This window comes from Malania oleifera, chromosome 13 (assembly GCF_029873635.1).
Source record: "Malania oleifera isolate guangnan ecotype guangnan chromosome 13, ASM2987363v1, whole genome shotgun sequence".
Lineage (NCBI taxonomy): Eukaryota > Viridiplantae > Streptophyta > Magnoliopsida > Santalales > Ximeniaceae > Malania > Malania oleifera.
The window spans coordinates 72,888,267-72,904,087 of record NC_080429.1 but is presented as its reverse complement, the minus strand read 5'-3'; the positions used below and the strand labels follow the sequence as shown (position 1 = coordinate 72,904,087).

Here is a 15,821-nt window from a genome sequence, read left to right as displayed (position 1 = left end):
AAAAAAAAAAAGGATACATGTCAATATCCATGCAGTCGCTTTCACCATGCAGTGAAAACCCACGCCACATCATGCCCAAGCATAAATGTTTTTCTCCATGCGCGCATCACTGTCGTTTTCCATTGAAAATTATTTACTCCAGCAGCTCAAAAGGCAAGCTTAAACTTAAGGATTTTTTAAGATAATAAAAAGAAAATAAGGTAGCATGAGGAAGTTTTTAGATATATAAATTTACTAATTACACATTAGCCAGTAGCTTCTTTAAGCATTTTAAAAATAATGAGAAAAAATTATGCAAATTGAAAATGTCTTTTTTCTGAATTAGCTCCATTATCTCCCATCTCATCCCTTTTTTCAGCCCTACTGAGATCCAAATTCAAGAAGTTCAATATAAAAATTTGAACTCTTTAACTTTAGAATATATATGATATATGAATATAATATATAAAGTTGGGGACCCATTAAATGATGAGTCCTGGTCCTGACCATACTCATTTTTATTTATATTATTTCCCTTTGTGCAGCCCCTTTTGGGGTCTATAAATTGAGAAGAAGCAAAGCTACTTTGCACACAACACAACACCTCTGTTTACCTCTTTCATCCATCCATCTGCTCTAGCACTCTCTCTCTCTCGCTACGTTGCTAACTAATAATAACAAGCAGTGAAGTTGAGAGAAGCAGATAGATCAGAAAGAATGAGGAAGGCATCATACAACAGCATTGTGATTGGGGTGTGGGCAGTGGTCGCAGTGGTGGCAATGGGCGACGCAGTGCAGGTGTCGATGGCAGCAGCTGCGTCGTGCAACCCGTTCGAGCTGAGCCCCTGCAGCAGCGCCATCATGTCGGCCACCATGCCAACCCAAGTCTGCTGCAAAAAGATCAGAGAGCAGAAGCCATGCCTGTGCAAGTACCTCGCCAACCCCAACTTCAAGAAGTTTGTGAACTCCCCAAATGCAGCCAAGGTTGCTGCGGTCTGCGGCACTCCTTTCCCCAAGTGCTAAAAACTAGTACTACAGCCCCATCTGCTCTGCTCTGCTCTGCTTGCTTGCTAGCTATATTCCAAATGAATGTTTCAAGTGCGTACAATGATGGATCCAGAGTCTATATTATTTATGTGTGTTTATGTGTGGGCTTTGTTGCTGGTTGCTGTTTATGTTAGTGGCTATTGAGAGAGCCATTTTGTACTTTGCATGCTCTTTTGAGTGCTTTTTACATAGTAGGTTGTACTAATTAATGAGTAAATTTAGGCACCAAGTTAATTATTGTCATTCTTGATGAAATAATGTCTGGTCATATGGGCTTCTCTCTCTCTCTCTCTCTCTCTCTCTCTCTCTCTCTCTCTCTCTCTCTCTCTCTCTCTCCATTAGATAAATTGGCGTTATTAGAAAACCCAAATGGGACCAAATGCTTCTCAGAATAATTGATTCATTTACAAGTAGACCAAATGCTTCATCTGAGGATTATACCAAAATGAGCTCTCTCCCCTGCCCCCCTTTTTTTAAAATAATGGATAGGTCTACTTGTAAATTAATCGTTTATTCTGAGATATCTGATGCAAAGATCCAGCCACCAGTATTCACTCAAAAGGTCTTGCAGGAAAGGCTGACTGAGCTCAAGCTAACCATATGTCAACCTACCTCAATCTCTTAAAGAACTTTTTTTAGATTACTAAGAGACACAAGTCTATGGTTAAGGTGTCGTTTGGAACTTGAAAAAACATTAAGGAAAAGAAAGTAAAATTTGAATAAATGTACTTTATCATGTTTAGTTATCAAGAAAAAGTTAAAAAGAAAAATATGAAGCAAATTAATGAACAAATTTGTTTAATTTACATATAATTAGCATTTGATTTTTCACAATTTTTCATCATATTAGAATAATTTTTATTAGTATTCACAATTGAGAGAAAATATAATGACAAATAAATTTTCTTGTTATTTTCCTTTTTCTTTTTTTCTAAACAAAATCTTTGATCTAAACACATTCTAAAAAAATAAATAAAATGACCATAGAGACAATTTTGGTGATTGAGGGATTCTACGTCAATCAACCACCCCATTTAATTTAAAGCAAAACATGACTTATTCTTAAAACTCTCGAAAAAAAATGTTTTTTTTGTTTTTTAACATAAGAAGAAAGGGAAAACTACGGCGCAAGGGTTTCGGGACTAAAAAAGATTAATAACATAGCGAACACAAGATGCCTTTTTTTATTATTAAAATCATCTTAATTTTCCTTATGATCAACCCAATTTTACATCTCAAACCTCTTCCCACAATTAGAACTCAGGAAAGTCTTAAACTTTACCCACCAAAATGTCTCCTAAGAAAGAATCATAGTAAATTATTGTGTTGGCCATGAATATTTCTTTACTATAGCTTTCTATCACATAAATATTTTGGCAGTCTCTCCATATATTGTCACATAGTTAAAAATTTTAATGCCTGCCTTATTCAATGTATTCTTCAAGAAAAATCTATATCTATGTTGTGTATTATAACTCCAAATAGCAAATCATTATGAAACGATTGCAGAGTAATGAAGTCTCATGCACACCTAGCTAGGTCAAGGTGTGTGGTAATCTTCTCATATTTATCTTGGGATTGTTGCTTTAGTGGACAAATCGATCTTACCTAAAATTCGGATAATCTACAATTAAACCTCATGATTATGTGACTATTGTAACCATTGCATTTTTATTTTAATATGGAGGCATACCAACTATGCAAAGCTGGTGTTTCTTCAATGTACAACACGTTAATTTGTCAAACATTTGAACATGCTCATTATCGAAATCAAACGTAAGTGGAAATTGAGGAGCAAGGGAACGAATTAGGAAATAGTTAAAATCGAGCTTCTCAAACTTGGCTTGGCTCAATGCATTGTGTTAGTTAATTCAATTTTGCAAATGAACTGCAAATAGTTAAAGTGGAGCTTTTCAAACTTGATTTTATACACTATTTTGTTCAAGACTATGCAAATTCAATCTCTCAAATACAAGATTTTTCAATTCCTGGACTCTGTAATTTTTTATTTCTTATTTTTTGTTATAAACAATGTAATTTGAATGCATATTCATAAGAATATGACAAAATATGATGAGAATGTAATATGAAAATTTATTTTTATGTTTTTCCAATCAATTACATGGCATAGAATAAAAATAGATGAGCATGGTTATATTTATGAAACTAATTATTATACATATATTCCATGCAGTGGATTAACATGGATTTCTGCAGTGTCATTTGTTATGTAATGTTTTCTTTTGTAAATTATCAAATCCTTGAATTACTTTCCATTAACCAAATGTAACCAAGTCCATAATAAGATCTAAATCAAAATTTCATGCTATTAAGTTCTAAAATACAGTTAAACTGTTAAAGTTCCACCGAACACTCACCAACATAACAAGATTGGCCCAGCCCATGCCAGTTTTCAGATGGTTTGGGGTACTGAACCAGACTTGGTATTGAATGATAATTATTTTGTTTCATTCTCATCTCCCATTCATAAAGGATGATAGGAAAATGAATGAAAGCATCTCTTTCCCTTTGATTTTATACTTCGAGTCTGCCTTTCTGCTGTTATTGAGTCTGCCTTTAGCCAGAGCTGGCCATGATTGCAACCAACTCTAGCCAATGCCCAACAAGCGCGCCCAACACAACACAAGATCAAGGCGAGCCACTCTTGACCCCTTGACACTAACACGTTCTTAGAATCCCTTCTCAATTAAAAGAGTGTAAACCATGTCTGCGCGCTACTTGCCAACTTAGGGTTATAGAATTTCGTGTTTGTAAAAGTTGTGTACATTTGTAGATAATGGCGTATGTATAAGTTAATTAAGTCCATCTATCAAAAGATAACAAATTAAGAGTTTACCCACATCACATGTGAGCATATCCTTTATAAAGCGCAACATTTCATGTTTAAAAGTTGTGTATAGTAATGTAATGCATGCAACTCTCTTGACCGAAAAACAAAACAAAACAAAAAAAAAAAGGAGAAGGGGGGGGGGGGGGGGGGGGGGGGGGGGGGGGGGGGGGGTGAAGTATTATATAAGGCCAATGATACACAAACATTTTTATATATTTATGGTCATAGCATGCTATGCTTAACAATAAAAAGAGAACCTGACACCTGACATGACATAGGACCAAGACTACCCACTCTTGATTCCATGGCACTAACACCTCCATATAATCTCATTTAATCAACAAGGTGCAAACCATGTGAGTGTGCTCCCTACCACTAAGATAAGAATGCTCTTTCTCCCTAATGTCATGTTTGGTTTACATATGAAATGGAAGTAGTAAATGAATGGAATGAAAATTTAAATAAGCATGATGAAATCAAGTGATAAATTCAATTCCAGTTCCCTCGATTCCGTATCATTCTCACACATCAAATGTGTGGTAAAAGTTATAAATATTTAGAGATGATGACGAATGTACAAGTCACTAAATCTATCTACCAAAAATAAGAATCAAGATCAAGTTAACCCACATTGCGCTCGCTTGCCCATGTCCTTTATAAAGCAACATTCTACCCCCATAAAGTTGAGTATATTTTTATCTCTGTACCCTTTTGAGTAATGTTACCCATGTAACTCTAAATATATATATATATATTTGATACAAGCCTACTGATACACAACATTTATACATATTTATGGTCATAACATATTATGCTTAACAATAAAAGAGAACGCCCAATGATTCTTCCACAAATAAGCAAGTAGAGAAAACATAGGCTTTCATTATTGATAAAATAACTTCACTCACACACATGGGGAGGCTACCATGGCTGCCTCTCCTCGACTTCCAGAGTCCCATTAACACCATGTCAGCTATGTCCTAGTTTGAATATGATCCTTGCTCAGAGAACATGCTGTCCTGTATGATGAAAACATGGCTTTAATTTACATGCAAAAGTACGATGCCTCTACTAATAACCTTTAGGCATTCCTATCTATTACTTTGATCAAATACTCAATCCATGCCCATGTTAAACAGCTGATGCAAAACGACAATCTGTTGAACAGAACTTTAACGTTAGGCTTGACTAGCGAAATGCCCATTACTAACAGAATAAAAGGGAATACAGTGAAAAATTAATAAAATTGTATAAGGATGTAATAGTTTAGGGAAAGAAGTCAACCTACGAAAGCTTATGTTATTCCATCCGACATTAAATAGGATAAGAATAGTCATTCCCATAGTGAAACATAGAAATAGTCATTCATTGTTTATTCCATGTCAGGGATTTATAACATTTTTTGTGTTATTGGTTTTATGTTAGCAGCACATACTTATTAGTAAGTAATCAATTTCTCATGATATAATGATGGCATGGTAGAAAAGAGTTGGACACTCAAGTGTGAGCAACGGGGGTTCAACTCTAGGTAGATGCACTCTGAAGCCAATAGTAACTGTGGATGGTGTGTTGGGCTTTTGTGGAGTCTAGTTGTGTTTTAATTTGGATGCCGACCCGACGCCTATTTAATTAGAGATTTCTATCCTAAGGCTTAGTCTATGGAGCGAAGGCTTGGGCCGTAAGGGAGAGAGCGAGAGAGCCCATTCGGAACGGAACCCTAGGCGCAACATATAAAAAAGATTGTTTTCGGGTGATTAGGGTTGGTGTGGTTGTACTTGCGCGAGAGCGAGAGGGAGAGCATTGTCTCGCCGCACTCTCTGTGTTTTCTTCCTGATAATATTGAAATCCCTGCAACTCCGTGGACGTAGGCAAAATTGCCGAACCACGTAAATATTATCTTGTGCGTGTGATTGATTTTTCTTTGGCGTTATTTTTCTCTATTTTGTTTCTCACAGGTTTTGGGAATTTGTTCTTTATTCCCAACATGGTGAGCTATGGTAAGCCAGCGGTTATCGTGGTTGGTAAAGGGGCTGTGTCCCGGGGGTTGGGTTGGCCGTACGTCTAACCTGGCTGTGAGTAGACTGTGAACGCATTCGGATTAACCCAGAGGGCGAACCAGGGGGGAGGGCCGCTGTCCCGTCGGCATGGTGCCACATCAGGGGGTCCGAAGGGCTTGTCGATGGCTGAAGTTCCCACGTATACCCAAAAAAACCAAAAAACCAAAAAAAAAAAAAGTAACTTTTACTGCAAGGATATTGGGAGCAACCATTAAATGGTAAATATAACTTACCAAGAAAATTTGTCTCAGTGAAGGAAACCACCATGGCCTCTGAGATTTGTGAACTTGTAGACAGAACCCAAAACTAGCAACAGAAATAATAAGCATCATCAAATCACCAAAAATGTACTCGAAAAAAAAAAATTAAACATACAAAAACTAAGCAGCCACAGCAGTTCACAGTTAAAAACTAAAAGCCTATAGAGCATTAATAGTCGAGCCGCTCTACCTTCATACCCCTCGTGAACTGGATCTTCAGAAAGCAGAAGAGGTGTGTCTAGGTCAACAAATCTGTAGAGAAAAACCAATTTTCATAAACATAGAAAGGACTGAAAGTGAGAAATTGAGGTACAGAAACTTGCATAAAATACGCATATTATGTAAAAAATATTTTCACTTAAAAGGAGTTGAGATATTTACTTAAAGCAGCCAAGGCCAGCAGCCAGATGACCAGCAAAGCCCATCGCGAGGCGGGTCTCAACCATGCCCCCAATCATGAGATTCAGTCCAGATGCCCTTGCCTCATCAATAATTTCAAGGGCCCCAAGAACCCCAACTTTGGCAAGCTTAATATTAATAACATCTGCAAGACTTCCCTCTACTATTTTCTTAACATCAACTAAACTCCGGCAGCTTTCATCTGCGGCAACAGAGACCCCATATTTGCTCTTTGCAACATAACTAACACGACCAAGGCCTTCCCAATCATCTCTGTGAACTGGTTGTTCGAACAGAACAGGAGTCACTCCCATTTCTGCCAGGGTATTAGTTGTGGGATAAGTTCATTAGTCAGACAAGCCTGGATACTGCAGGACTAAACTCGGTTTAAACATTCAGACACGAAAGAGACAGACAGAGAGATTTTTATGTTTGATAATGTGCAAGTTATTCTATTCTACTGTGTTTGTTAGTTGTAGGAACTGGACGTGCATAATGGTCACTAAAATTTAGTGTCTCAATGTACATCCTTTACCATGCAGTTTTTCAAGAACTTCAATAGCTTTTTCGGCAGTGTACCCCTCATTAGCATCCAAGATAAACAAGCAATCAGGATGAGCCTTGCGTATGGCTTCAAGAACTTTTATGTCAGAATCTAGATTCTTCCCAACCTTAAGCTTCAAGCTCTTGAATCCTAGATTCCGATACTTGAATGCCAATTCAGCAGCTTCATCAGGGGAAACAATTGGAATCTGCATATGTAAACTGGAGGAAATTATTTTTGGTAATACATTGGCATTCTCCTCCATTAAGGCCTAGTTTTTCTTCTATTAATCTTTATAAAAAATGTCTAGTCCCTCTGGGTGGCTTCTCCCACAAAAGAATTGTCAGATTACCACTTTATTTAAAAGCTTAAGCTGTTAAGTTGTGGGCCAACAATGCATATCAAGCCCTAAAAGTCCCCCACACGTGCAGCCCAATTGCATGTGGAGAACACACAATGAATAAAACCCATACTGGGAACAAGATAATTTTTTAACAAACTTACATTAAATGTGTGCAACAAGACTAAAATCCAAGACCTCCTAGTAATAAGCTCTGATACCTTGTTAAATTATCACTTCACCTAAAAGCTTAAGCTATTAGGTTATGAGCTAACAATGTATATCAAGCCTTAACATTGCCCTACACGTGCAGTCCGATTGCACACGGAGAGATAACACACAATGAATAACACCCATATTGGGAACAAGGTAATTTTTTAACAAACTTACATTAAATGTGAACAAGACTAGAACCCAAGACCTCCTGATAATCAGGTTTGATACCATGTTAAACTACCACTTTACCCTAAAAGCTTATGTTGTTAGATTGTCAGCCAACAATGTATATCAAGCCTCAACAAGAACAAACTAGAAAGAAGGAAGAAGATGTTGAGAATTTCACTTGTGAGTTTGTCCCACATTGAAAAATTTGCGTAGATGATGGGTATTTATATACATGGTTGGGCCCAAGACCCAATAGGCTTAAACTTTTGGGTCAAGTTGGTGTTCACCTATCTGTATCAAGCCCACCCATGGACTCCTCCGGTCCTAACAGAAGGAATATGGTTGAGACTCTAGACAAGCAAAAGCCTCAACACCAAACAAAAATTCACTCTTATTAATGCATGAAAGGAGGAAACTTAAGGATATTTTTAAAATTTTAATTGAGATGGAATTCCAAAAATGTACAGAACTGTTATATCTGTGCGTATGGTATTTGATACTCCTCCAAATAGTCTCCACAAAGGGGCTCCAATGCTACAAGCAACTGCATCAATCAATGCCATCTCAACTCCTGCCCTAACCTTCAATTACATATACAGATTTTTCAGAATAAAAAAGATAATAAGAAAATCAACATCCAAAAATATGAATTAATATGGTTGGACAATAAAAATATACATTTGAATTAGAAATGTATTCAGTAGAAATGTAAACTGAAAGCATACTTAAATCTTGTACAACTACTCTTCTGCAACTGCAGCAAGCAGTATGAACACAGACAAAAGGAAATAATATATTCATAACACGTTCATATATTAATAGAAAGCCCAGAAGAAGATCTAAGTCTCCTATTGGAACTAATTCATTAAGACTAGCAAACTTAAAATCCATCAGAGGGGTAACCACAGTTGCACTAGTATGTGTCTAGTATAGACAGTACAGTAACTGTAATGCAAGTATGCAACAGCAACAAGCAATACAAACAATGTAAGCGACAAATAAATAAATTTGATTGCAGGAGGATTGAAAGAAAAGATAAATTTATTCTGAATCCAAGAAGCCTTGGGTTCTAAGTATGATAAATTTGTTCTGAACCCAAGAAGCTTTAGGTTCTAAGTACCAAGAAAATGTTAAATAATGACTGTTATGCAAACAAGTATGAACATGGTCTTGCCAATACCTGAGAATAAAAACAAAACCCTAATCACTCAAAGCTCCCGTATATGCAGGGTCCAGAGAAGGGGCGGACCATGATGGGTCTATAGAATGCAGCCAACCATGCATGTAGCCTGATATTGGACAGGAAATGGAAAACAGAAGACAAGAAACCAGGGGGAAGTAATTACCTCCCCGCTGCGATGGTTCACTAGATATGGTTGCATGTTCAGAGAACATGCATCAAAGATTCTCTCATCTAACTGTTGAGTAACAGGAAAAATCCATTTCTTGTCTCGCTTCACAAGGGAGAGTACATATAAATTTTGCAAATCTTTCATGAGTTTAATCGAAGACAAGGCATTATTTTCTCCATGGCAAAAGAACCTGCTATGATCTAATGAATACAAGGAAATACTGGTATCAAGGATTAATGCATCGCATCAAGGTTGGGCATAGCAAGAGAAGACTTAGCTTTGGCCATGCCTTCATGAATTGAAACCCTCTTTTCGTCTGCAGGATTAGACCTGCCATGAATTTATTCAAAAGTTGACACGATCAATTCAAACCCCTATCATTTTGGCGTCAGGATAAGGAGTATCTGGAGCACTGATTCTCATAATTTCATCAATGCAAGCAGCAACAGAAACCACATCTGGATCCAAGTGGCTCAAATTGAGGGAGGAACTGCATCTTGATGGTTTAGGTGAGAATTGGCCAACTTATGTGCTCTCAACTTGATCTAAAAAGGGCCAAAAGATAATCAACTGAAGATGAAGGAGAGTGGACTTTGGAGGCAATTCCCAACCTTGATGAGTAAACTTAAAGAGTTCCCTTTCCCATAGTCGAGTTCTAACAATAATTTTTTTCCTTTTTTCTCTTTTTTTCTTATCTGACTTGAATAAGGACATGAAGGAATCAAAGCTGGATCTCAGATTAGACAAGTATGGGCTATGTTTGAGGACTGAGGAAATAAATTATTTACACCCAAGTATTAGGAAGGCTATGCACGAAATACACCAGAGATTTATTAAGCCAGATGGTTGACTGCAGGTGGATCATAGGATGGCTATAGTGCTTCGGTAAGAAATAGGTTAAACTGCGTTAAGTGGACTGAATTAAAAGAAAGAAGGTTTAGGGTTCACATAAAAAATTCAGTACAGCAGGGAGATAGAAAGGGCTGCCATGATGGAGGTTTTCATGACACAGAAAAATCACTTCTAGAGGGATGTCATTGCTATCAAGTTTGGTCTCCATCATAATGACTGGACCCCTAAAGAATTGAAGGAAGCTCATGGTACAGGTGTTTGGAGATACATCAGGAGAAGATAGGAGAAATTCTTCCTTTCATTTATTTTCATGTGGGGAATGGAGAGGATGCCCTCATTAGCCAAAACCTGACTCACCAATCAGGGGAAAGTTTGGAACATTCCCATGAATAGGAATGCTTTCAAATGGGAAACTTCCTTGGAAACAAAGTTGGAAAATGGCAGCCCATACAAAGGTTGCTTTTTTCACATGGGAAGCAACTCTTGGGAGGATCCTTACCATGGACAATCTTCAGAAAAAGGGCTTACTTCTTGTTAAAAGATGCTTTTTATGCCTAGAGCAGGTGGAAACGGTTGCATAACCTTTTACATTGCTCTTGAAACAACTGTGGACCTCCAAACCACCAAAATCCCACCCACGCACCCCACTGAGTGTACCCCAAAGCTTCCCATTTTCTTCTTACCTTTTGAAGGCAGATGAGTCTACAGAGCAAAAAAGATATGGCTTAAATTTCCTAGCCAACACATTAATATTTGATGGGACACTAAATTCCTTGCATCACGGGTATTCCAAGAAGTTATTGATATATTATGCTAAAAAAAAGATGCTTGGCATAGGCATAGAATAAGCCTTTCAGACCACGACCTGCGTGTACTGCAGAGATCCATGACAAAAGTTGTCAAAGTTATACGTGTGACCCATAATTTAAATTACAAATGCCAAAAGTTAATCTTTGAGCCTTTATTACCACAAATATATTGAAGGAAAGAAAAACTTAAGGGACACAAGTTGGCCAATTATTGCGTGAGTGCATTAAGCACCTCCTGATGCTAGCATTCCTCTTCAATTCAATTGAACCGAAGCCCCTAACCTATTAGGTAGCATAGAAATTTAAAGGCTCAATATGCTTGGGAAACATGCAACTAAAATTTGGAAACTTTAATAATACTAGGATACTTTCTTTCATAACAGATACATCCCCCTAGAATCTACCATTGATCATGTAAAATACTATTATAAAGATGCTCTGAAAATAAAACAATTTTAGAAAATTAAGGGAAAAATTAAATTAAAAAAAATCATACGACAAAAAAAACAACAAAATCAAACCAATCCTAAAGTCCCTTAGGTGGTGTTGGCTACATAAATCTTTTTCCTGTCAATTTACACGATCTTGGGCAATTTCTGACAATTTGAGGGTTGTTAAATCCTTATTCACTATCTCAATTTTTTTTAAAAGATACAAGATTACAACAAATTTTCAAAGACTCCATGTGTGTTGACTTTTTTGTGGGCTTCATCCATTACATTGAATCACAGCCAGCTGTGGAAGTCAACTTACCAAATGCTCTCCATAATATGTGCTTCATATTTTGGAGCAATATCTCACACCCCCCCCCCCCCCCCCCCCCCTAAAGAATAATGACTAGGGGTTCAAACGACAATTAACATACTGCTCGTCTATCCCTTTTCTGGAGTGCTTCATGTAAGCTTGATCGAGTTCTTTTTCATAAGCCAAATGAGAACTCTTCATCCATTTTCCCAATTCAAAACATCCTAAGGAGCACCAATATCAACACATGAGATGGAAATGGCAATTTTGAAAATTAGGATACGACATGAGAAGGATAAGTTAATTAATTAAACTAAACATATATGCATTCTTTTTTTCATTTTAGATGACAAATATTGAGGTAATTTTAATTTTAAATGAAATATAGGACATCATTTATGCACTGTTAGATTACCACTTTACCTAAAAGTTTAAGTTATTAGGTTGTCGGCCAACAATGTATATCAAGCTTTAACACTCGCCCGCACGTGCAGCCCGACAGCACGTGGAGAGACAAATAAATGATAAATAATACCACAAAATAAAAGTGGGCAACAAGAGTAGAACCCAAGACCTCCTGGTAACCAGAGTTCTGTTGGGTGTCCCTCCTTGTGGGGCTCATATCTTGAAAAAGTTTTTTTGTTAATGCTTTGTTGGCTTCTCAAAAAAGGCATGTCTGGAGCATGTCCTTTGGTACTCTCAAAAGGCCATGCGCAGCAAGTAGCTGCCCCAGTTTTTCTCTCCATTTAGAATTTCGGTACATAGTAGCAGCAACTCCTGGATAGCAGCCTCTCTCCATTCCATCTTTTTTTTTCACACAGCCAGCGCCTGCAGCACTCTTCCGGCCTGCAGTAGCTCGTCCTCACGCCAGCAGAGCAGCCGGTCATTTTTGTTGCAGCAACCTGCTGCTGCTTTCTTCTTCTTGCGACTCCGGCTGCGTTTTATTATCAGTATTTTTGGGAGCTTCTGATTGTGCTATTTTGGTTGGTTCTTTTTTGGAAGTTTTGTTCAGAATATTTGGTAAGAGTTTTCCATCTTGCTACATTTATTTATACACTCTTGTGTATTTGTAAGGCTTATACCTTTTGTATCCACTTTGTACAACATATTCGGTGATAGTGGATTTGGACCACCATGCCCCGTGGACGTACCTCAACATTTGAGGGAACCACATTAAATTTTATGTATCTTATTTTATTTATTCATTTTGCATTACTCCATTGATTTACTTATGGGAATTAGTTCATATATAATATCTTCCCCAACAAATTCTGATATCATGTTAGATTACCACTTTACCTAAAAGTTTAAACTATTAGGCTGTGAGCCAACAATGTATATCAAGCTTTAACATGCACATTTTACAAACAAATTCCATCTAAAATTATACATTCATTAGCTACTTTTGTATTAGAGAATAATCAACATTAACTTTGATTCAACGACCAAAAAAACTACTAGGAACATAACAAATAATTTAATATTATCAATTTATCGTACTATCACAAAATGAAAAGAAGAGAGTGCAGATTTACATCAACAATTAGAACTTCCAGAATATACTCCATTCTAAATACCATAATAATTAAGAAATTTTTAGAAACTAATTTAAAACTCGAAGAAGATGTGATGGCTTTGATAGATTAATATAATCAATCATATGAGATATGCTCTTACAAATACATTAAATAAAAAAGATGGCCGCCTTGTGCAGTCAAGCACTTGCAGAAATTTACAGGTTGCAGATTCAAACCATAAAAATGAGAGAGAGGTAATCACATAACCCAAGGTGACGGTTTGATTCCCCTTCAGAGTTTACCCGGTAAATTACATGCGTCAATAGGCGGGTGTATTTCGGTACCACACCATAGTATGGGCTGCGTCAATAGGCGGGTGTATTTCGGTACCACACCATATTATCCAAAGTGGCATCCACAGTCTCAGTTAAAAAAAAAAAAAAAACACGAAACAGTCACCAAAACTATCTAAACCAGACTCGTATTAGCATAAATGATTATGTAATACAAGGATGACATAAAAAAGGAATCACTCAAAATCTTAGACGCATTCAGAGAGAGAGAGAGAGAGAGAGAGAGAGTAGAAAAGAACTCACAGAAGCAAATTCATGTCCAGGAAGAATCCCAGCAATCTGATTAAGCACCGATTTCAAAATCATAGCAGGGCTCTGGCGCAGAAACTCACAGGCCTCCGCGGCCCTGGAGAGGGCGGTCGGCTGATCCTCTGCAGTAACAAAAGGAAGAATTGGAGCTTCGCCCCAACCCACACACCCATTACTCAGCTCAATCCGAATTGCCACATTCTCCACCTTTTCAAGCCTCGACGAGGCTATAGTAAAAGGGGCAATCAAGGGCACATTCAGTGGCCTCCCTTCTGCTCTATGCACATCAACCACGAAGGTTTCCATCAAACTCTTCAAGCCAAACCTCGTGGCAGCAGTGGCTGCCGCCGGCGTCGCAACGGCCATTTTTATCCCGCCTGCGAGGGCCGGAAGCGGCAGCAAAAAGGGTTGGAGCCTGGTGGGTTTGGAGTTAGGATAAAGCGGAGAACAGAGGAGGAGATGCGTTCGAACAGAGTACCCTACCGAGCCCATTGGGCAAAGAGTTCTACTAATACGTGTGAAGGAGAGGGTGAGGGTGACAGTGGTGGGTTTTGTGTTTTGAAGGGTTCTGGGTGTGTTTTGGGAGAGATGCGGAGAGCTGCCATTGTTAAATGCCCTTCTTCTTCTGCTGCTTCGTCTCTGCCCTGCTAGGCAGCTAGACTAGTGCATCCGAATCTCGAAAAAATAATCAGTAGGTACCTTCTTGTCGTCGCTCAACAAAATGCAATTGTACGGGCATTAGATAAAAGAAAATAATAGATATAAGTAATGATGGAGACGAAGTTTATAAATTAATTGATTTATAGAACTATAAATATATTTAGAAATTGAGTCGAGATAATAATGAAATTTATTTTGAAATGTAGTTGTCATATATGAATACTAACATAGAATGAGTCTTAAGGTGAAGAGAAATATCTTCTTTTTTCTTTTACTTTTTTTCCAAAATATCCTTTTAAAATCAAAGTTTATTCTAATTTTACTCTATATCGTGAAATTTCTTTTCCAAACCCTAATAATTTTGACGTTATTAAAGATAATAGATCACATTATCAACAATAACTGAACTCATTGCAGGAGAAAAGACAATGCTCAAAACAATTCTCAAAAGGAGAATGTGTGAAAAAGAGTAAACATTAAATTTAGGAAAAAAGACAACATTAAATTCCAAGTGTTGCCCAAGTTTTGGACTCTCTAATCCTCCAAATTATCCAAAAATATCATCATTGAATTTGTAGTGTCAACCAATGTCATTTAGTGTTGGCCAAGTCGTCCAATCTCTGGACTCTCCAATCCTCCAGGTTATTAGGCAACACTGTCATTGAATTTGTATTGTCAATCAATGTCATTCTCATAATGGATAAGTGAGGGTATGATTTTATTACTAGCCAAGATTTTCTGACCATGGTAGGTAAGGGATACTTGGGACATAAGAGTGATTCCATGAAATGAATGAGGATTCCAACTCCTTGGATTGAAATCACGATTCAACTATTTGTAGGAAATATGATTTGGCTCGGATCAAATTTGGGATTTCATTTTGAAGTGCAACGTATGAATGAAAATTATGGGCTAAATTTTGATTATATTCTGGCCTTCATTTTGTAAGTCAAACGGGGGCGTAAGAGTATTTCTTTTTTGTACTTTTAAAATGAGTAAGTTTATATTTTGAAACAAAAAGCGTGTTTTATTTAGATTAATATAAATTTAAATTTAGATATAGAAATTTATGCTCCCAGATACGAATTTAATTAAATATGCAAATAAAATAGCCCTAATGCAAGATTCGATTCCCCATAATAACTAATAAAACATAGAAAAAGGCAAAAGCATTTGAATGGCTAGCCCCCAATCCCCATTTTGGACTCACTTAAAAAAATTCCCCGAGCAAAGCATGCACCATTAATCTATACACAGCTCATTCATCTGCTGGTTAGGAATTTGAAATTCCACATCAGGACAAAAGCTGCGACCTACAACAAAGGCATCACCCTTAATTTAATTTAAAGGAGATGCTTATATTATACATAAATAATATAATGCATTTATAGGACGTATGATACGCGTGTCTATTGAAACACAAC

The 15,821-nt window shown here is 37.2% G+C and overlaps 2 protein-coding genes across 2 annotated transcripts; one reads left to right on the top strand and one right to left on the bottom strand.

Moving 5' to 3' along the window:
* Window positions 1-573: 573 nt before the first annotated feature.
* Window positions 574-1,269, top strand: LOC131146319 (non-specific lipid-transfer protein 2-like). The gene has a single exon (XM_058095861.1). It carries the CDS (start codon window positions 697-699, stop codon window positions 1,000-1,002), a length of 306 nt encoding a protein of 101 aa, XP_057951844.1. The 5' UTR covers window positions 574-696; the 3' UTR covers window positions 1,003-1,269.
* A 3,317-nt stretch (window positions 1,270-4,586) lies between these two features.
* Window positions 4,587-14,494, bottom strand: LOC131146452 (L-Ala-D/L-amino acid epimerase). Its single transcript, XM_058096075.1, has 7 exons — window positions 13,732-14,494; window positions 8,332-8,442; window positions 7,129-7,345; window positions 6,576-6,909; window positions 6,385-6,446; window positions 6,168-6,240; window positions 4,587-4,896 (listed from the first exon to the last, which is right to left on the bottom strand). The coding sequence occupies exons 1-6, from the start codon at window positions 14,227-14,229 to the stop codon at window positions 6,182-6,184; spliced, it is 1,281 nt and encodes a 426-aa protein (XP_057952058.1). The 5' UTR covers window positions 14,230-14,494; the 3' UTR covers window positions 4,587-4,896; window positions 6,168-6,181.
* Window positions 14,495-15,821: the final 1,327 nt, after the last annotated feature.